This window comes from Cygnus atratus, chromosome 15 (genome assembly GCF_013377495.2).
Source record: "Cygnus atratus isolate AKBS03 ecotype Queensland, Australia chromosome 15, CAtr_DNAZoo_HiC_assembly, whole genome shotgun sequence".
Lineage (NCBI taxonomy): Eukaryota > Metazoa > Chordata > Aves > Anseriformes > Anatidae > Cygnus > Cygnus atratus.
Window position 1 is genome coordinate 5359527 of NC_066376.1, and position 23127 is coordinate 5382653.

Genomic DNA, 23127 nt, shown 5'->3' on the forward strand with positions numbered 1-23127 from the left:
GTAAATAACATGGAAATTCATTTGATGATGGAGACATTAGAGGTTGGCATGGACAATTAATTTGTTATTAGACAGAATTAATTTTATTTGATCCTTACATGGTTCTGTTGCTGCATATAAATTCAGCAGCTTCACGAGTTAGCCTGAAACGACAGCTCTGTTCGGTCTGCTGAAGGATGGCTTTTTATGCCTCTGAGTGTTGTCTTTCCTCGCCTATGTGTTAAGTGCAGATTACAGGGAGCTATTTGGCTTTCTGCTGCTGGAAGTCACTTCTGGGTTTGCATGACCTAAAACTTGTGCTTTTCTGCTTGATGAGAGGTCAGCTCGGCAGCACGGCTAAGCTTGTCTAACAAGAATTTGCTGTGTAAAGGGTTGGGTGGTTCCCCTTCCCTTCTTCCCTTTCCACAACAACTGCTGCAGGTATTTTCTTTTCTCAGAATGGGTTTGCAAATGAAGTTTATGAAACTTGAATCAGCAGAAAGCCAACTCTGGAAGAAAGTAAGCGGCTTTCTGCTGGGGTACCTCTCTGAATGGTTTCTGTGTACGATCTCCTTTGCTTGTATGAGGGAAAGGACAAGGCTTAGTGGCTACAGGTAGCACTGTTGGTTTTCATCTCTAGAGGGATGCTTTCCTTGCAGTGTCACAGCACGGCACCTTCATACTTTCCTCTTTTATTCCTCTAATTCAAGCCATATTTTGATTGATTCTGGTAAATACTGATAATTTCTTCTGCAGAAGTATTTAGAAAGAAATTACACTTCTTTCTTTCCTCTTTCATGACTTAAACATGTCAAGATTTAGGGCATGTGTAATAGGAGCACTTTGGAAATATTCATACTTGTTAACATCTCTGCCTTCTTTTTCTTGTTGGTGTGGTTTTTGCCTTTCTCTGGTGCTCCTTCAGAAAAGGCATCTCAGAAGTAGCTGCGGAATGGCAGTAATCTTTTCCAAAATAGAGCTGATGTGTAGCAGATAAACACCAATTGTATTGGTTTTGATAAGAATGACCTGATGAATTGGAAGATCCACGGACAGAGACTTGGAAGAGACCTGTTTGCCCCGTTCTTCTGAGCTGCTGAATGACTGCAGCCACTTCATCGTGCTGGGTATCACTCTTCCCTTCCATAAAACACAGGGGATGATGCTGAACTTACATAATGGGCTGCTTTTAACATAGACTGATAACAAGTGCAGCATGAAAGCCTAGAGGTAGTCCTATATATCCATTAAGTGGATGGTTTCCATGAACTAAGTTATTAAAAGTGTCCTCATAAGACACCTGCTTTCGCATATATTCTCTTCACTTTTTTTTCTCCAGTTTCTCACTAGTCTTAATTCGCTGCTCCAGTTTCTCCCAGAAGGGAAAGTCTCTGGCTTGAGCTAGATTGGTGAACTAAAGATAAAAGTTTTAGAAAATGAGTCAAAGGACAAAAGCAATGAGTACGTTTAACTCAGAACTGTGAAGGAATATGTGAACAATTGTTTAAAAAAAAGTTCCAAATTCAATTATTTTTGTTAACCAGTGAGACAGAAGAGGAATCAATTATACCATGCAGATATCTTTCTTTGTGAGCTCGTGGTGAAAACTTCAATTGCATTTACTTTGTAGAGTTGATGTGCCAGGAGACAGCATTGTTTCAGTAGGTATGAACAAGGAAGAGACTAATCTAATCTGTAAGTGGCAGGGAAATACGAAATTTGCCCCTCTTGGCAGTAGTCTTTTCCATTTAAAAAGCAAATTGGAAAAACGTAGCTTAACTATTCCCCCTATAAGTAAAAAGCAGGAAAAACGAAGGGATAAAATCAGACTGCTTGAAAGAATTCAAGACTAGACTTGGTATCCAACATCAGAGATGATTTAGCAGTAATTAAATCAGCTCTGACCATAGAGGGAAAGACTGTAGATGGGAAGAAAGGAAAAAAAATCCTGAATATCCATTGGCATGCCAGACTTTTAGCACACAGTAGGAGAGCAGTGTGAAAGCAAGCATTAGTAATGAGTAGCTGTCCTCCCCTTTCAGCAAGCTGCAGGTCCGCACCGAGCAAGAGCTTAATGATTGCTTTAACCACCCCGCGCAGACAGGCTGTCGTTTCTGGGCCTTGCGGCTGTTTAAAGTGTTCTGCTAGCAGACACAATAGAGAGACCATGTGAATTTTCTTAATGTTGAACGGAGAAATCAGCCAAGCTCAGATTTGTTTCCTGTCTCCTGCCGCCCCTTGTACGTTTGCATTTGCTGAGCACCGTGCGTGCGATGCCAGCACAGACACGGGCACGTCCCCAGCTCTCTGGTCTCTGCTAGCCTCCAAGCTGCTGCTTGGAGCATCACCCATGTGCCTGCATTTGTGCAAACATCACAAAAACCCTTTCCTCGCAGGCTGCGTTTGCTGTGGGATGCTGTGGGATACTGTGCCTCGGGGGCTGCGCTGTTGTGGGAAACAACACAGCTCTTATAAATATCACCGAGTTATTTATAACGCTTCTGTGGTGTTACAAATAACAGCCATATCAATCACACACCGTTCATTCAAACATAAGAATTTAAAACCACTTCAGAGAGCCCCTGTTTCTTCATGTGGATAGTGAAAAAGGAATTGCTGTGTAGCGCATAGGAGGAGTAGCTTTTCTTTTCTTTGCTGTTTGTATCAGTGGGTTAAATTGTCTAATAACCTTAATTCCAAGCTTTTTGGAGCATTTTTATGCTAAAAAGTATTTTTAAGTATGCAATACATATGTTTGAAGTGCAAGAATGTTGAATTTAAAGAATAATGATCGTATTCAACTCAATTTGGCGGATGATATTAAGGAGGCAATTACATGTGATTTGTGAAGTAGAGAGCAAGCTCTGCGGAGTGCGATACCTGCAGGGCGTAGCAGCACACTCTCTGATCTGAGCTAATAAGAGTGGTATCTAATACTCGAGCTTTCCTTGTCAGCAAGCCTGTTAGTGGAGGAGTGTGAGAGCCGAGTGTGGTGCAGAAAGTGAGCAGCTGTTTGCCTTTCGTTACCGCGGGAGGAGGCAGGGAGAAGTTCTCTCCAAAAAGTTCATTTGTCACGCTGGTGTTTCGTTGTTTATAGTATTAAACTGTTGATAAAGGGGAAAAGTGTTTGAAAGGATAAATTCTTTCAGAAGCATACAGTTAGCATGCACATGATTCCCACAGGCTTCATTTGGAGATTCATCCCTTTATTTGCTTGTGCTCCTCTGAAGTTTTTAAAACTTTGTAAAAAACCCTTTTTAAAATTTTGAGATGAAAAATGTAATTCCCAGGAAGAAGAAACTTCAGAGCTTGCTGGTTCTTCAGACTATTTATTCTTTTCATGTCTTCCTTCTTCAAACATGCTGAACTGATGGTATTTTTTTCTTCCTTTCCCACACACCCCAAACCTAAATACAGTTTTAGTTTGCATTGTGTCCCACAGAGAAACTGGTCTTCACATAACCTACACCACAGCCTTGATGTGGAGGGGTTTCAATTAGTACCATGTTTGTTCTTAAGTTCAGGACTTCTAGGGATCGTCGTTAAAATGAGGTAAGTGGGGTAACCCAGGGGATTTGCAATTTCAGACTATCCATAAAGCTTGGGGCCTGAGCCAGGATTAACCCACAGACGCTTCAGCTTTGCTTTGAGTTTTAGTGGGGTTTTGTGAGTCCCCTGCATTTTTCTTCATGGTGGGTGGCCCCGAGATCCCACTTACACCACGCAGTGATCTCTTGTGCCTGGTCTGCTGCTCGTTTGTTCCTGGTTCTCCTTCGAGTAGGGTCTGGGTAACTCTGCATGCGAGATACTACTGTGGTTCCTCCTGGTTTCTGGAGACGAATGGATATTTATTAACAGTCTAGTGAAATGGTAAAAAGTAAGAGGAAAGAATTACACTAGGGAAGTCTGAAGATAAACATATCTTCAAAAGACCTCTCTAGAGGAACAGATAATAAGCTTTTGCCTAGTATTGTGCTTCTAGGCTTATGAGGATCATTTCTAGCAGGTATTTTCTTTTCCGTTCATTTCTGAAGCTGCATGTGTGCTTTCCAGGGCTCTGCCTCAGCGGCTCAGGGTACAGGCAGGGCTGGTTGTGCTTTGCCCCATCCTCCCTCCACGACCACTGCTCCTTCGTGTCCTGCCTCCTTGCACCGAGTGGAGAAATCCAAATGGGAGCCTGTGGAGCCAGCCTGGTCTGAGCAGGAGAGCCTGAGGTGGATGGGATCAATATTTCTCTGTGGTCAGTGAGAGCCATGCCTTTGTGAGACTTCACATATTTACAACCCCATCAACTGCTTGTGCCTTCTGCACTGTGTTCCAGAAATGCTGCCAGAGGTGTTCTGTGATGATCTGAACCAGAGTGTGCTCAGAAATGGAGGACTTCTAAAGATACAGCAGGAGTATTTTCTTCACATAGACGCATTTTATTATGTATATCTGGAGCCAGTGCTCGTGTTCAGCTAATAGCTTTTTTTCCAATTTACTTCTTGACTTAAATGAGTATTAATCACAAACTGTTTCAAATAGTAACTGATTTGATTCAGGAAAAAAAAAATAAAGATTTGACGTATGTTGTAAAATTTGAGCTACTACTTCAGTGGACTCGAAGCAGGTGTTTTGCACAAGAAGTCTTCTGCATAGCATTGATTTTTGATTGTGTGTGTGTTCGGCATCCTAGATGTGTACAACACGACAGAGGCAGCAACGAGCAACTCGCAGCTTTTTGGGTGCGTCCGTTCTCACCTTCAATTAGCTGCAGAGTCCTAGTGAGTAAGTAATCACGGGTAGCATCTTCCAGATTGTACTGACAAAGAGAATACAGTGGTCATGCTTTCTTAAACGTGATACAGCTCATGTATGTTGTTAAATGTGAAGTGCCAGGGACAAGTCTTAAAAATAACGGCTGTGAGGGAAAGAGGAACAGCTTTTTGGAGTAAGCTGAGAGAGGGATTGTGAAGTGGTCAGAAATCCTAGCTGAATGATTTGTTGTTACCCATTGTCTTTCCATCATCTCTAAACCAGCCTTTTTGTGCTTTTGGCACCAAGCAGTGGATGTTCTTTATCTTGTCCTGGTGTATGGAATATACAGGGAGAGACTTTGTCCCTCTGTTACTGGGCCTTGCTTTTTCAGTCACTGCTGTGGTCGCACCGTGCTCTGCTCACTTGATGAAGTTATGCCCAGAAGTAGAAAAGCTGGCAGTCCATTTTCTTCTGTAATACATGGCAGTCAGGTAGTGTAAAAACAAACCAGGATTTTACTTGGTCTTTATTGCTCTGTGGTTCTGCTGAAAATAAAACATAAACAAATGTGAGCGTGCATAATTCTGTGATCAAATATTAATTAAAAGATTGTTGAATGTTTTGGTTTTGTACATTTAATCATCATTCTCTTTCACATGTGTATGATGAATATATTTCATAAATAATGTTTTTCTTCTGGTAAACTGATTTTTCCACTTGTTTTTAATGAAGCTTGACTTCAGCACTTTACATTTTGTCTAATGGTTTGAGCATAACATTCTTGATGTCGGTGCAGTTTTGAGGAAAGATTTTGTTGACTTAATATTGCAGAGCCAGTGGAGGGAGAACAAAGAAAGGAACGTTGTTTTTGTCTGCATGAATTAACCAGCACGCCAGCAACGCTCTGAACGGAAAGTGTTTGCTGAGTGGCAGCTAGTATTAATATTAGCCCTACTAACTCGCAGGCTATTTAAAGGTAATAGTTTTGTTCTGAAACATTTAAAATTTGAGGAAAGCTGCTTATGCGAGCAGTTGACGCAAGGGCTGCAGGTTTGTTCTTAGGTATAGGCGTGCATCCTCGTCTCTCCTGTGCTGGAGGAGGTTATTGCCTGCAGCGTACCCGAGCTGCCCAGCGCTGGCCGTTGGCCATCCCCTGGCTCAGCAGCTTTTGTGAGAGCCTCTTGATGTTGTCGGGCAGGAGGGCTTTGCACAGTTTGGGGTTGCTCGCACACAGACACGCTGGTGGAATCGGGTCTGTGGGCAGCCCGTGTGTGAAGGAGGTCGATGGGCAGCAGGAGCATCAGGATCGCGGCTCTTCAGCCTTCCATGAGCTGGGAAGAGGCGGCTGTACTCGCAGAGCGAGAGGTGGGAAAGGGACCACTGACTCCCAGAGCATCTTCACTGCTTCTCATCTTTACTGCTTCTCTTTGTTTGTACCTCGTCAACGCGCTTCAGCTGAGGATGCTGCAGAGCTAGAGCTGCAGTCAGAAATGGGTGATAAGAGTGTGAAAGTTTGGGAAAGCAGCTGCACCGGAGAACTGAAGATTGGACTTGTTTACCTTAAAAAGTAGTTGAAGAAGAGGTGACAAGTTGAAAGCTCATAGTCTAATGAATGGTTTAGAGAAGTTGTTTGGGAGCTGTTGTTTTCCCTGTCTGCGCAGTGCAAGAACAAAGGTGTTCAATGAAGCTGAAAGGTGGCAAATTAAAAACTGATAAAAGAAAATACATTTTCAAGCAGTGAAAAAATCTATGGGATTCATTTCCACCAGAAAATTGGCAAGGTCATGAATTTATCAGGGTTCAGAAAGAGGCTGGATATTTACGCGAACAGTAAAAATATCTGGGGAAGTTGTCAGTGAGAGCTTGTTTTTCAGAAATATTTACTGAATCTTGGGTTTTGGAGTTGAAAAGTCCCAGGTGAAGGTGGGACTGGAATGGAAATAAAGCACCACAATTTGTACCTGCCTGATAGGGACCGTGTAGCAGCCTCTTAAGCACCTGATTTTATTCTTTGCCATGTCTGGGCCTCAAGAGGAAGGAGAACCCAGCTCTGGCACACTGAGGCAGCTCCTGGTCTTCTCTTCCAGCCGACCCTGACGTTTATGCAGGGTTAGCCAGCATATTGCAGATCTGTGCTCAAGAAGCTGTAAGCCAGAATGGAGAGGTGGCAGATCTTCTTTTTTACATGCAGGAAACCTTTTCAAAGTGCAGCTCACCATGATCCCCAGCTACTCTTTAACCTTGTGCTTACTTTGCTTTCTGAGAGCAACCCCTGAAGATGCCTATTGCTTGAGCTAATGAGGTGTTGTGCAGGCGTCATCTGGGCTGGGGTCTGGGTTGAGAGAATAAACTCATCTTAATAATGGCCGAGGAGATGTTGCTCGGTGCAGTTTGTGCTTTCGACCTCTTTTTTTTTTTTTTTCTTTTTTTTTCTTTAATGGCTGAAGTTGAAGTATATGCTTGAAGCATTCAATTGGTTATTCATTCATATTTTCGAAACATACATGTTAAAACATGTAACCTACATAGCTTCTGCAATGTGAAATTAGTGTTTTGGCCCCATCCAAGTAAATCACACAACTTTAGTCCAAAGCAGTGGCTTGTTATTACTGTGCCCCAGACTAATCACCAGATGTGATTAAAAAGCTCTCTTAAGCTAGCCCAGTCCCAGTGCTGGGAGCATAGCTTGGGTGAGGAGTCACCCTTCCTGGTTGTTACCATTTCAAGAAGAATGTTTAAATTTACTTCCGCCTTGAAGATGGCTTACGTAGTGTGAAAGTTGCATACTGTGCCTGCGATACTTGAGAGAGTGCTTTATGGCTTTTTTGGTCTGTTGCAGCAGATCCACAGATGGGCTTTTCGGTCTTTGCTGTGCTGCGTCCTGTTCTGAGGGGGCATCAGGGAGCTGCGAGGGCCAGGAGCTGCTGCGGCCAACCTGCCAGCAGCATCCCTGGAGGATAATCCACGTGCCTCATGGCTGACCTAGGAGATAATTCAGCTTATAATTTCTGAAACTCTTATTGAAGTTCCTGATCTTTTATACTTAGGAGTTCTGCAGTAGAGGGAATATGCTCTGAATTAAGGAAAGTACAGAAGATGATAATTTTCTAATAATGCAGTCAGGCAATGTCGATGCTGAAGCATTAGCTAGAAGCCCGACTTTGTTTGCCTTTTTCAAAAAGCCACAGTTGCCGTATTTCTGGAATAGAAATAAGTCTGTAAGGGGACCAAGACATTATTATTCAAGGTCAATTTAATGTGCTGTATTGAGCTGATTGGATGAACTTGCTTTACTATTTTTTTTTTTATTTCTCTCAAAATCTGCTGCAGGAGATTTGCCTGCATGCTTCAGTGCTGCCTTAGCCCGGGACACCCTGAGTACCCCAGGAGCTGGGTACGGAGCTTGCCAGGACTGTGGTGTGCTTCACCCTCCTTTATTTTTGCAGAGATAACTGCACAGGCTTAAAAGCACAGTTCAGCTTACTTTTTTCCCAAGTTAATGATCTTTAAGAGGTTAAAACTGCAGGAAACTGGCTTTTAAGAGATTTAAAGGCCAGAATCTGGGTTACTTACTAGGCAGGAGGAAGAAGAAATCAGAGGGTAAGGAGTGAACGTAGGGCTGAATTTTTATGTGCTGTAGACACTATCAGAATAGAAGAATCTTATGCACCCTCACAAAAACTTTCTTTTCAGGATTGAATAAAGCTTTTTTTCTTTTCCTCCGTTTTGAATGGATGAATAAAATATTAGTTTTCTATTGCCAGTAAGCGAGCATGAATGCATTTTCTTGTCAGTTGTATGCCTCTGCCAGTGATGGTAATCTAGTGGCTAGGTTGAGGAAGGTATGGTATGGTGGTTGGTTTTTTTTAATGTTCGTTTTTCAAAGGTGAGCTGTGTGCATGGCGCCAGCTAGCTGTGTCAGACCCAGAGCGGCTCTGTTCTGAGCCAGGAGGATAAGGCAGCTCACACCTGGGCAGGATTGCCTCTGCTCAAGCAGCAGGGCTGAGAGAAATTGGTACAAAGAGGGTTTTTTGAATGAACGGATGAGAAATCCACCAGGATAGAAAGCCAAGCTTGTGCTAGAGATAGGCAGTGGTGAGCATTCCAGTAGAAAGGAGTTAAATGGGGGAAAAAACAACACAAACAAAAAATCCATAAAATTATTTTACAGCAAGATGTTAAGAAACATAACTAAACTTGTTAAGCTCACTGTGAAGCAAGAGGACCCCAGGGCTATTTTTGTCAGATAATATTTAGTTTACTGCAGTGTCAGTTGTATGACTGCTTGTCATCTGGCATATGTATGTGCTGTAAGCAAAATGAGGCTCTTAGAGACCATGAACAATTTTCCAGAAGATGGTAAGCAGGGCATTTATCAGGGGCAGATTAAAAGAGTTACAGTGGATTTATTTGCACTGTCTGTTGCCAAGGCATGAGGCAAAGCTGAGCCCTCTGAAGAAGCGTTGGAGGTGAGGGGCAATAGAAAGTAAGAACTATAAATCTGTAGGAAAACTTGCAGAATATAAAAGCATACAAGGTATATCCGCATTTGTAGGTGTATGTTTAAACCTACCTGCAGAGTGTTTGCCAAAAGAGCTGTTAGACTGCAGAGTCTGTCCAGACTTTCAGAAATGATGGCTGGGAAGTTACGAGGGTCTCTGCCTGGTGCTGGCACCCCAGCCCAGCTGCTGTTTGTCTTTCTCTTTGTCTCAGCCTCTTTGCCTGGTTATATTCCTGGCTCGCTGCAGTTTCCTGTCACCCTCTTTCCCTAGACTTCCAGCCCAGTCCCTTGGGTGGCAAGCTGCTGTTCAGCCTTAATGGTAAGGTAGCAAGAAAATGGCTCCTTCGTGAGAGTATCAGAAAAAGTGATGAAAAACATCAGTTGTAGAGAACTGATGGGAGGGGTAAAGATGCTTAATTCCTGGTTTGTTGTGTGCTTGCAGTTACAGGAGTTCAGTGGTTTTTCTACCTCGCCTCTGTGCAGGTTACACAGGGATGGAGGAATTCCGACTTAAAATGAAGAAATGTTGTGTTGTTGGAGAAGCCTCAGCTGTAGGACGCAGTACATCTGAAGGGCTTCTTTATAAGTTAAATCCATCCTTAGACTCCTGCAATAAGCTCATATTGGCTCGAGGGGCAAAAATGCAAGCAGAGGGGTTGATATATGGGAAGTCACGTTCCGGAGGTAAGAACATGCTGAAAAAACATTCTCTAATGTCCTTCTTGTCAGTGCCAGGGTAGTGAATCTGCTGGATGTTTTTATGGAATAAACTGGCTTTTTTGTAAATGCTGTTTTAATTGAGGTCTTGAGTAGAAAGTCAATGGTGTGTACATACATATGTGTCTGCAGTCAGTTCTAATTTGCAAAGTAATGTGAAAATAGGTCAGCCACAGAGAGAAATGTTGAGAAATGGCTGCATCTCAGAAGGAAGCCATTTGGAGGTTTGGGAACAGAAAATTTTGGTTTAAATGTGATTAGTACAAAAGAGTGCTAAGAGAAAGAGGAGCCATTTGCCTTCAGGTGACAGTAGATGCTGCTGTAGACAAGGAGGATTTGGGAAGCTTCTGGTAATTTAATTTTTGCTGGTTTTGTTTGGCACAGAGCTCCTGCTTTTCGTCTGTTCTGGAAGACTCGATCAGCTCTTGCTAGCAGTGCGCTGGGAGGGTCAGGAGCTGAGGGAGTGCATCTCCTCCTACAGGTGCTGCCCCAGCAGCAAAGTCTGCTGGAATTGGCATTTCTAACCGTGGGCTTGAGCCACGGCTTTGCCTTCAGGCCTCGGCTTCTTGGGGCTTGCTGTTGCCTATTTCCCCCCCCATTTTCTATGAGGCAATGGGATGTGAACGTGGTCTTTGAAGACTGAAACCTCATTACAGTGTAGGGCTTAATGATGTAGCCATTGGTATAATTAACACTTGTGAAAGACGTTTTGATATAGATGCCCAAGTCACTTACAAAATTGGATTAATTTCCTTTAATTACCTGTAGAGTAACGATGCGTAATCATTTTTCTTTACTCGTACTTCTGCCATGCACCACAAGGAAGGAGAAAGTTTCCTTTTTTTTTTCCAACACCCTGGTACAGAATTTCCCAGGAGCTACCCGGTACCTCTGGGCTATCCCACATTTTACCATCTTCTGCAACTATAGCATTAACGTGTAGGTGTTCAATATAAATAAATACATAAAAACAAAACAAAGCAAAAACCCACCACCCTCCACTGCCCACACTTCTGTCTGGAAGCAGGCAGAGAGGGGGACATGTCACAGTTACTGCTCATCTTGCTGCTGTGCTTCTGGAAGGCGCTCTGCTGCTCCAGTGGTGGGGGCAGTGGAAAATGATGAATAGCACCTATCTCAAGGGTGGCTGGTCAAGCAGGCAGTGCAAAGAGGAACTTAGTGATTTACTTTTTATAAGTTTGAAACTGTTTCTGCCCTGCACCAAAAAGTGAGGTGCTTAAGGTTCAGATTTCCCCATGTAGGTTTTGGCATGGAAGCGATGGCAGGCGCACGTGATGTCAAGAGGCCAAATCTGAGGGCTGGAGGAGATGAGACACCATCTGAGGTGAGCGGCTGGGTGAGCGGTGGCTGGGCTGATGGTGGGTTTGGAGTCTCTGACCTGCGGAAACCAACCTTCTCATGTCATTAGAGGTGAAAACTTTTCATCTTTTGGCAATTTTTTTCTCATTTCTCAAACTTCCTCCTCCCACCTTGGAAATTGCACAGGTAATTTAGTGCTTTGTGTACACATAGAGCTGAAAATGTTTGTACTACTCCAGAATAAGGCATACTTGTAACTGCAGGACTATTGCTTCCCAGTGCATTCAGCCACATCTCCTACAGAGCCATCAGCCTCGAAGACAGAGCCAAACAAGCAACTGTGGTAGTTGTCAGCGAAATCACATCGGTCTTTGTGCAGAATGGGCCTCAATTCCTCCAGCCATCAGGCTGGGGAGAACCAGCCCTGTGAATGCTCCTGGGCTCATGCTCTCCGGTGGCATGTAGGACACCTGTTGGGTCTTGAAACACAACCCTGATGAGTTTGGTATGGGGGAGGTATGTGCAAATGGGCAGTTTTGGGAAGGGGTAGATGCAGGTGATGCTGCAGTTTATTGACAGTAACTTACTGACAGTAACCGAGTTCCGTGTTGCTACACAACGTGCAGGGCTCAGTGCTTTGCTTTCATGGATTTCATCACCCCGATACAAATTCATTTCTCTAAATTATGGAGTTGTTGTTGAATTGTAATCCTCCTTTTTGATAAACACATCACTGAAGTTGAGATTTATGACATTCCTTGTTTGCCTTTATTCAGTAGACAAGTTACCTGTCAAAGGAGGAAAATAGGCTGGTTTGATATTATTTGCATTAAGTCTCAGTTGATTGTTTCTTGTCCCTAATTCTTCTCTAGCAGCTTGCAATTTGATTGTTAATGTTTTCTTCAGGTATTTTATGAGATACCAACATTATGAAGTGATTGATAATTGCCAGAGTCTGTATCTCCTGTTATATTGTTCTTTAGAAGGGTTGGATCTGTTCCTCAGTCCTGTCTTTGGGGTCTGTCCTGCCGTTTGTGAGTTTATCAGCGGTAGTGAACTCTGGTCCACGAGCAACTGTGAGTAATTTTGGAAGGATCCAAAGGATAGGTTTTGTCAGTAGGTCTTGGCACCACCTAAGTATTCTTCAGTTATTTCTGACCGCAGTTTGGTTTATGTTCCCACACCTCACGCTGCTAATTTTACTAGAGTTAAGCGTTCGGTCAAACCGTGGGTACCACCTCCCACGTTCTCTGTGTGTATTTATATAACTTCAAGCAAGAAAGCATGCACTTCTCTGCTACATGTTCATCTTTCTCTTTTTATTTGTGTTTTTAGGGGGAATAGTTAGCTAAATTACACCTGATTGCAAATAGCATCTGTTTGATGTTGAAGCTCCATATTCTTTCTTCAGTCTTGTTTTGAAGCTTTCTCTTATTATGACTAATTTGGAGTTAGGAGTCTGGAGAGGAAGAGGAGGGGGAAGTCTTGCCACTGATTTCCTATAATGAAGCAGTCTATTAACATTCTCCTAAAATTATCATTAATTAAACAAAAAGCTCATTTAACACTAGGAACAGGAATATTTCTGTACCATCAAAAAGGCACTGAGTGGGAAATATCATTAGGATTCCACTTTACGAAGTCTCTCTCCTCTGCCAGGCGGTAACCCATGCAGAAGTGACAGAGCAAGCGAGCTGTGTGTTTGAGTTTTGGATTAATAGTTGAAGTTCACTCATGTGGAAATAAAGCAGATTTTACTGTGACTAGAATCTGTCATTAAAAAGCCATTATCAGAACCGACCAGCACAATTCCTGCTCTTTCATTGCTAATGACAAAACAATCTGTTCTTTAAAAAACAACAACCCTGTATTTTCTTTCAGAGAATGGCGCAGGAGTCTTAACAGAGCAGGAGCTGGGTGAAGAAAGGCAGCTGAAAGATTTATTGATCAATAAAACAGACAATTACAGCTTGTTTATAAAAGGAAAAAAAAAAACCACCAAACCTCGGGCCTGCAAGCAACACTGAAACTCTAATAATGATAACTCTGGTATCCAGCTTCAAACGATAAAAGTCAATAGGAAGATATAGGATTTCAATAAAATTATGACACTAGATAAACTTCACCCCAGGAACAAATTTTCCCAGGGTGTGTGACTGACTTCAGTGAGATTTGTAACTTTAATTTCTTTCTTATTGATTTTTCTTTTCTTCAACTAATTAGAAAGTCTGTGGTGAATTCTGTGTGTATATGTTTGAGGAGGGGCTAACAAGCATCAACGGGAACGGGGCCTGAGTCTTTATCTGTCTATCTATCTATGGTCAAATGGCATTTTTAATTTTTTCGGTGTGTTTTACTCTTTCTCCAGCTGCTTCCAGTTCACAGCAGGGATTTGCTCGTTCTCCTCAGTACGCGTAGATTCGAAGCCGTGGGCTGCCCCTGGGGACGTGCGGTAGCGCTGCTTCAGTGACCTGGGTTTGTTGGCAGGGATGGCGATAGCTGCGCAGTGCTTCTTTGAACACTTCTCAGGTCTGTCCCTAAAATTAACCCCGAAGTCCTGGAGGAGCCCTCTTATATTACTGCTGCTTCTAAACTACCCTTGTAGCCCTCTGGTGTGTCAGTGCCAGGGAAAGAAACTTTTCCATTTCTTCGAGCAGCTTACCAAACAGCTCACATTTGGGCTTTACACAGGAGAAGGAGTAGAGAAGGTGGTGGGAGAACTGGAGAGAAGTTTGATACTAGGGGAGGGTATTTTGCAAAGGTGTGATCCAGAACTCTCCTCTAGCAGGTTTTAAGGGGATCGGCTCCAGTTTGTGATTAATATTATAAAACATTTTAGTTATTTGTACAGTAGTAAGAGGCATATTCTTTTGGTGAATTGAGTGTTGCTGGCAGGAGGAAGGGCAACTTTAATCTTTGAAAAATTCACTATTCTTCTTCTCTTTCAAATGTACAGCTGCAAGATGGAACACCAGAGTTTGCTGTGGGACATTAATTTCCTAGGCTTACAATGAACATCAAAAACAGCTATTGTGATTTTAGGGCATGGTTGGGGTAAGCTGCATTTCTGTTCTGGTGTTGATTAGAAACTGCCAAAGTGAAGAGCACCTGGAAGTGTGCCGTGTTGAGGTCCTTGGAGGAGCGGGGGAGCAAGAATTGCTGTAGGTGATCTGCCACTGCGAAGGCAGGGCGCGAGCTGTGCGTTAGCGAAGGTAACAGTGCTGGGTAACTTATGGAAATTCTCAAGGGGACCCCTTTTGAGTAATTGTGCTGAATATTCTCCTGATAGGGACCCCTGTAGAAAGCAGGAAAGCAGAGGTGTTGGAAAAAGGTTACGGAGGGCATATTAAAGTCACTCGGGAAGTCTTTGATGGGGTTGGGGAGTATTTTGTGTGAAATATGGAGATATTGCAGCAATTATTAAATTAGGAGTACATTTCAGAGACTCTTTTTAGACAGAAGACTTCTCAGCGAGAACTTGTGTTTCCTGCCAAACTAACAAGATCTTTAGGAGGGAGGGGAAAAGCTCTCAGTAAGTGCTCTTGATGGGGAGGAATTGGAAAATGGAGCTGGGGACCACTTGTTGGAAGCTGAGAATTGATTTCATTACAGTATTAATATTTAGAAATAATTAAAGAGGAGAATTAGACTCCAGGATCAAGTGTTTAATTGTGCCACCTTTTATTTCTGCTTTTCAGCCCTTTTTTTTTTTTTCCAGTACAGCTTGTGCTGTGTTTACTGTGCGTGCTTTTTCCTGACAACTTTACTCATCCTTTTGGTAGAAGGCTCTTTTTGTCAACGTCTGGAGCTGATTTTAGGGGAAAGACCACCCTGTAAGAATGCTCCCATCCCCATCCAATGTCACCTGCTTTCATGGTGGGATGAGAATGGGAAATTTGTTATCCTTGCAGCTGAACAGCTTGGGGAACTGCTAGGATCTTGCTAGGGATGACTTAGGTGACCTAATATTCAGCAGTTAATTGGAAGCCAAGTGTGATGGGAATGGCCAGGGGTCTTGTTTGCTGCTGAAGAAATACTAAGGAGTTTGGGACTGTCCTCCTGCAATGGACAGAACATTGTGTTAAATTATCCCATTGATGAAAGATGCTTAGCAGAAAATGAGGATAGCGGAGCAGCTTGGAGTACAGAGAGAATGAGTGAGAGGATGGTGTAATTACAGATCTAATTGCAACAATTTGCAAGGATCAAACCAATAACTTCACTAAATGCCATCCTTATGTTCTCTTCTGTGTTCTAGGCAGTGATTCTGGAATAAATGGGGAACAAAAGTCATCTCCTGAGCAAAGGCAGGCCGCCTTCTGGAGAGTGCACTTGGCAGTCTGGGCGGTGTGTGTGGATGTTGCTGGGGGAGGAGAAGGATGAAACCTTCCTGTAGTGCTACTTTTCTGCTAAACAAGTTCATTTTAAGGCAGGTGCAGTGTGGCTCAGGTTGCCCTTTCTCCTTCTGCAGGAACACGGAAGTATTTCCTTTCATGTGTCTGTCAAATCAATAATTCTTTCTAAACTTTATCGAAAAACTGTTCTTTCCGTAAAAAAGTGTTTCTCTTTAGTCAGGCCTGAGCAAGAAGCCAATAATAGCTTTCAATACCGTTTATGTTAGAACCTGTTTTTCTTTATTATTTTATTAACACTGTTCTGTCAGCCTCAGGCTGGGCTTTGGTCTAGAGTCTTTGTACCTGCTGCCCAACCCAACCATCGTGGCTGACCTTTCAGTACATTGCAGGCTCTGAGCACACACCACACCTCTGGCGGTCCCCCCTTCTTATTTTCACACCTTGAATTTGAATGTTCCTTCCCTTCCTCATGCGTACACTTGTTATCCACGATCAGTGTTTGACCTTTACATTTTGAAAGGGGAAGACAACCTTCATGTACAGGCTTGCTCGACTGAGCAGTTAGCATTGGCTTCTGTTTCTGAAATACAGCCTTTTACATTTGGGAGTGATGGGAAGTGGCTTTTTCTTTTCTTTTCTTTTTTTTTTTTTTTTTACCCTGGTAATTCCTGATTTCCCCAAGAGCAGAATCCCGGTGAAATATTTCAGCATTTGTGAAGTGCTCCAGTTTTGACGTAGTAGTAGTGGTGGCCTGGGAACTGCACAGCTGTAAAGCTGAGTGATCTTCTAATAATATTTCGGATGTTTGTGATTGCAGAATTCACAGAAGATAACTGGTTTGCCCTGAACATTTGTACATTTCTGTACCAGGGCAAGATAGCAAATTTCAGCAATGAAAGGGAGGCAGCACTGTAAGATTTCCTAGGAGTTTTTGCTCTTTTGATTTATGCAGAGGGAGTGTGCTGCTTTGACTCTGTGTTCTGTAGCCTTGCGAACATCAAAGTTCTTCAACTCGGTCAAAAGATAAAACACTTCCATCAGCTGGCTAATCCCTGTCTGCATATTGCACTGTAAACCGTAATCTCCTTAAAACATGCCTGACTTTTTGAAATGTTGTTCAGCCTCTTGTCCCCATTCTTCTCCCCCATTGTCTTGGAGGTAGGCAGTAGGTACCGTCTGAAGTTGGGAATGCATCAGAGAATACTTCAACCAGGGACCTGCACAAAAAGTTTTACATTTAGTTTTCAATCCAGGCTTTGTACTTGGGAGTACAAAAGCTCTCTGAGCAGGGAAAGGGATCCTTCTTTTTGTCTTCCTCAGAAAATGTTTTGTTATAATTGCCAGCAAATCGAAAACTGAGCCAAACACATTCTCTGCAGGATATTAACCTCTGAAAAAACATTTATTATAAACACTGAATATTGCAGTGTTCAACAAGTGATCAGTCGCATACCATTTAGAGGATGTTTGCTCTCAGCCACTTTGTTCATTGTCAAATCTATTTCATTTCTATTGCCACAATTCTGTTCATTCATTGCTGGAATGGTTTGGCAGGAAAAATGTCAAGTGCTACACTAAATATTTTGCTGAAGAAACCCATTCAGCACGTTGAATTAGAATAGTGTCTCCAAAAAGAAGGCAGGCTCTGTTTTCAGTTGGTATGTGCTCGTTAGAGTGTATGCATGCTGCTTTCCTGCGAGGGATGTGTGCTTTCATATACACAACACAGTCCAATTTCTCATTTCTCAGGTTAGCACAATTTGTTTTGTTAGAACCTTGTGTTCACATCCGTGGCTCAACGCCCACATGAAGGCCATGAATTTATGTCCATCAGGGTTCCTCTGCCACATGAAGGAACAATGGGGAAAAATAATGGGTAAACTATTGGTCTGGGAACCCTCCTCTCTGAGTGGGCTCAGGGGCTTTATCCCTGAAGGTGATTTCTGTTCTTCCCGACAGGAGCGTGATGGCATGCGAGCAATCCTGGAGTCGTATGACAGCGAGCTGACCCCTTCAGAGCACTCGCCCCAGCTGAACCGGCGCATGCGGGAGGCTGAGGAGATGGTGCAGAAGCTGCATGCTCATAACACGGAGCTGGAGGTAATAAAGAAGCGTCCTTCTCTAACCCCTGTGGTGAAATAGCTGAGACCTTTAAGATGGAAGTGCCTAGTGATGTGATCTGCTCTCACAGAAGACAGATTTGCAAATTTCAGATTTCAAAGTTCTGGGATCAATAAGACCCACAAGTTGTGTTCTCTGTGATCTGGTCTCAGCGCTGCACTGTAGCACCTGTGTAGCAAGGCTCTTCTAAATGCAATGTAAGCAAGGGTGTGGTTATTAGAGCTTTACTCTGAGGGCTGAAGAAGTAAAAAGTGTCTGTCTGTTGTTAACTCTTCTTTTCATGGCTTTAGGCCTGAAAACCCCAGTAATATATATAAAATTATATAAAATAACAGTAACTGTATTAACTGTTTTTATACTAGGGTTTCCTCTAAGAAAAACATTTTTGCCAAAGACAGAAGTATTTCTCAAAGGAACATTTATCGTATTACTACTTCTCTTTATGTAAATTTGTAGTCTGAAACATGACTGGAATGAAGTAAATGATAACATCCATTTGCCAAATTGTTCCCTACTTCCCTGCTGTATTTTGTCATATTGGAATGGTCACGAGTTGAAATATCTGGAAATATGTCTGTGGTCTTAAATCTTGGCAGTTTTATTGCATAGGTTTTGCAATTACTGTAAGCATGTGAGTTTTCCTTTCTTCATGTCTGGTTCCTCCAGCGCATAGATTTATAGGTGCCATAATTCAAATGGAGTAAAACTTGTAGTAATTGATGCTCCTGCGATTCCCATTGAAGCTGTAGATTGGACTGCCCCACTGTGTATAAATCTCCTTGTTGCTTCTGTCGTCTTTAAAATGCTCTACTCTTGGTAGGGTGGGGACTTGAGGCAGGCAGTACTGGTTCCAGTGACCTTTAAAGCCTTAGCAAGCAGAGCAGTGTGGCATGAGCCCAGTCTCACATTATAGATCCACTTCCTCCTGTTTCTGAGAAAAAGAATTCTGTCAAGTTTGGGGCAAGCTGATAGAGAAATTAGGTGGTAACATTCAATGAAATGGGAACTTGCCTGAATTGCTTCATCTCTGAATGTTTCTCCACGTTGTTGTTTGATCACTGTATTGCTTAACACCAGACAAAGCAGGCTTAGATGACACTGACATGAAGTGTTAGGTGGCTAATTCCTCCTTTTTTCTTAGCTGTTCCCAGCAGTGGCTCTGGGTTGATGGAGGGAGGTTTCACTGAATAGGTCAAATGTGCACAGTGTCTTTGGGCAACAGCAAATTGCTTTTTCTTCTTCAGGTGAAAGCATGGAGGAGTGTAGGAACCACTTCCTACATGCCTTTAATTATTTATAGGGAACAAATGATAAGTTTGTCTTCATGGATATGGATTAAGGGCTACACAGAAAATTTCAGAAAAGAGCTGTGTTCTCTGGAGGTTTGGTTTTGTGTAATGTCAACCTTTAAGCCTTTCAAAGACTTTGCTACAAGCAGGATTCAAAGTCCTGATATTCCCCTTGTAAAGTAAAATTTTATGCTTCGCTTGATTGTGTTTGCCTTTCAGTCTGCAATGTTGATGGCTGAACCCAATCTATTTCGATATTTGGTGAAAAGTTTTTTGTTCTAGTAAAAATCTGAAAACTAGAAGGGGAAATTGAGGTACAGGTAAGACTCCTGGTGTCTCATCATTGGGAGCAGCTGCTGTAATCCACTGCCTGTAGATCAAAAAAATGGTTGATAGCAGCTATTAATAACTTCTAACATAATGCACTGCACCTCCCCGCTCTGCTGAAGCTCCGCACAAATTTTAGAAATGTTGACACCTGCGTGACTCATCTCGCAAACAAACAGAGGAGACGGCAGGAATGAGGCACCTTGGAGCCTCGGATGATTTCTGAGGTGTGGGCTGAGCCATCTCTGACATTTACTTCTACGTGTTTAAGTCAGCGTGGCAGGAAGGGATGGGGCGTACCCGGCACACCTGATGCGGATGGGCTGGGAGGGCAGCAGGCAGCTGGCTTGCAGGGTAACACAGAAGAATGAGAAGAGTCCGTCCGCAAGGAGCATGCAGGTGGTGGCAGCAAAGCAACAACGTGCACAACTGCTCTGAGATCCTGCGAAAGGCTGGGGAGGCTGTGAAGAGAGAGCGATGGAGCAGAACCGAAAAGCACAGGCTGACACAATCGCATTTGGCTTGTTGCTTCTGCCTTTCAGCTTTTTTCATAAACCTTAAAAATCACACCCTTTTTCTCCTCACTGACTTGTTTTATCACAGGGTGTTGTTTTTTTCCCCTACTGAAAATTTCTTTTACCAAAATCTCTTCCTGTGTTCCCTAGTAGAGAGCCCTTTGATACTCATAAAGCTATCTGACACATGTTTCTTCTGGCTGCCCTAATCTATTAGCAGCAGCCCCACCTCGGAACAAGCAGTAGAGGGGAAAAAGTGATGTTTTTAACAGGGATTTTTCTTTCCTGTGAAAGTGGAGGTTTTTCCATTCATTCGAGCAGCAGCTCAGCGTGAGCCAGGAAGCTCTCGGGTAAAGACAGCGATGGTGATAACCCAGCACCAAAGGGGAGGGAGACACGTGGGGCTAGGAAGATTTGTGCTGAGGCAACAGCTTTTAACTCATTAGGGAGATGAGGTCTCTGATAAGTCTTCTGCTTGATGTATAAATGGAGGTGGGAAGCTGTTTTAAGGAACACAGGGAACCAGAGAGAAGCGTGTAGGCCCTGAAGGGCGACAGGAGAGGTTTATTAGTGCACGCTGCGAGGATGGAGTTGTGTGGTACTGAGCTGTCTCTGGCTTCCTCTGTGCCCAGCCAGCAGGACCCTCGTGGGGCAGGACAGCTGCTGGGAACGCTGCTGGGTCTGCATCCCAGACCCCGCTGGGAATAAAGGCACCTTTCCAGAAACTCAAATGCAGAACGATGCCTCCATCCCAGATCGCTTCAGAGGCGCCGTGTTGCTGCCTAAGAATTCGTCCTGTCAGAGCCTGATGGAGCAGAGAGCTGGAGGACAAAGACGGGCTGATAGGGGGGAACTTTAAATCCCCTTCATTGATGGCTGACGAGAAAAGCTGGATCTCTAATGCATGAACATGCAAACACGTAGTCTGTTCTGGGACTGGAAACGATTGCTTTATCCTCCTCAGGACTGCCTGCCCCTGGCACAGCCCCTGTTCCGCAGTGCCCATCTGTCTGCTGAGGTTCAGGAAAGCTCTTTACGGAGCATTGAATGTAAAGCAGGGGGGAGATGCAGGAAAGATACTGTCTGAAATGGTGGCTGAAAGAAGCAAGCAGTCTGTGGCAGCCTATTTCAAGCAGTTAATGAAGTGTCACTCACCATCTTTTTAAAAGTGTGTTTTGGAACTGAAGAGGGAATGAGTTTGTCTCTGGCCAGCATGCTATAAATACATAAAATAAACAGAATCGTAGCTGTGTTTTTATCCTGGCATGAATTTGCAGTTTGACACTGGTGATATTAACAGTGTTCTTGCTGATCTTGATTAATTTTTTCTATCATAGCTCCCATTAACTCTGATTTCAAGGTAAATATGACAAAGCAAGAAGCCTCTGTGCATGTGGAAGCTATTGTGAGAAAGCTCTGATGTGGAGATTAGTGTTTGAAAAGTTAAATCCAGCTGCACAAAAGAGAAATCATCATAAATATAACTCCATTAATGGCTATTTTATTACAACACACTTGGCTCCATATGAAACTTTAATGAAGAGAGATTTGCAAGGAAGATTCACGCTGACACCTTCAATGGTCTCTAGCATTTTTTACATTGAGAGATTTACACTGTGAGCACCATATGTAATCAGTTAATTATGAATCTGACAGTTTCGGCACATGAAATGCCATATGGTCTGTGTTTTTTCACCATGGGCATTACTGGAGACCTCACAACTCCCTGACCAAAAACGGTCACCTCACCTGCACCTGGTAAGTGCAGCTCATCTGCTGGTGGTGAAAATTGGGCAGCGCGGTGCCTGTGATGTTAGTCACAAATCTGCTCCGTGCAAAGTGAGTTACTTAGCAGTCACCCTGGTGTTTAAAGCTCTAAAAATTTATGTATGGATGCACTAAAATGTTTATTTGAGCAGTTAACAGTTCCTCCTTGTCTCTCACCTGGCTCCTCCTTCAGTGCTTTTCCACTTCTTTTTTTTTTAATCTTTTTTTCCCTCCCTTTGATCCACACTTCATGCTTGTCTTGCTTTTTATCCCTCTGCTGAGTTTCCTCTTCCCCTCGGAGGTAAATTGCATCTTTACATAGCAGAAGGGCTTTCTGTGATGATGGGAACTTTGCAGAGAAATTTCCTTCCATCTGTGCAAAGCGCAGAGGAGTTTGTTTTTGTTTTCAGACTTCTGCCTGCCTGCTTGCACTACCTCTCTGCTGCCATCCAACCTTTGTGCACTGTTTTTCTTGGTGACAACTGCGAGAAGTAGTGAGAAGGTTACCCTTCTCGCTTTGGATGTCCATAAGGAGCACATCTGAGTCACTGGAGCTTTGCTGCCACTCCAGAATGGCATGTGTTTCACTTGCCCAGACTTCTGCTGTCACTGCAGCCTCTTACCTGCAACTCAAGTGGGAGAAAGACTCTCTCTGGAGATGATGCTAATGTGCTCCATGCATCAGCTACCACTGATTGCTGAAGCAGTCACGGGGCTGGACATCATCTTCTGACAAAGCAAACACCTTGTTGAAATAGCATGCTGAACCTGAACGCTTTGGCATCTCTTGGCAGCCGCGAGCCTTCCTGGGAGCCGCTGCAGTCTTTTGTTTCTTTTATTTTCTAGGGAAGAGCCAGGTCAGGCTCCGTGTCCTCTGGCAGTCCTGCAGAATGGATTATCTTGGGTTCCCTCTTCTCTCGCACGTTTCGTCTTCCTTCAGACCTGAGTGACCTTGTCAAGTCAGGGAGCCATTAGTTTCCTCCCCTCCAGTTTACACCTGCCAGCGGCTGTGTTTGGGGAGAACACCTTGCAAATAACCGTCATATAAATGAGGAAGTCGACTCATGAGGGGCTTAATGATTTGTCAAAGGTGACAATCCCTGCTCTGTGGAAGAGGAGTGCCCCTTCAAACTGGTTCATGCTGCAACAGAGCCTGTCTCTATGTGTTGAGACTTTTTTTTTTTTGTCAAACTAGATTTTAAAACTCTATTACTAATTTTTTTGAGCAGCTTCTTCATTTTGGATGTGTCCTGAAAACCAGCAATAGATGAAGAGAAGGCGTGTATGGCATCGCCTTTGCTGCAGACATTCTGCACAAACCAGCATTGTTGTCACTAACGGTAGATTTTTACAGCTCGTTTGAGTGTGGGTGCTCTGACAGTTTAAGAATGGCTTTAACTCACCAGTTCCTAGGGACCACTGCTAAACAGAAAGAAGCCTACATCATTCTTAAGAAATGAGAATGGTCTGGCACCAACTTGTATTGAGTAAATTAA

General features: G+C 43.3%; 1 protein-coding gene across 1 annotated transcript in view; it reads left to right on the forward strand.

Annotated features, from left to right (window-relative positions):
• The window catches only part of MAD1L1 (mitotic arrest deficient 1 like 1), a 355426-nt gene that overhangs the window by 128899 nt on the left and 203400 nt on the right, over nucleotides 1–23127 (forward strand). Inside the window, exon 12 of the mRNA XM_035549239.2 lies at nucleotides 17572–17712. Coding sequence (XP_035405132.1) covers nucleotides 17572–17712 — 141 coding nt within the window. The remainder of the gene's footprint in view (nucleotides 1–17571; nucleotides 17713–23127) is intronic.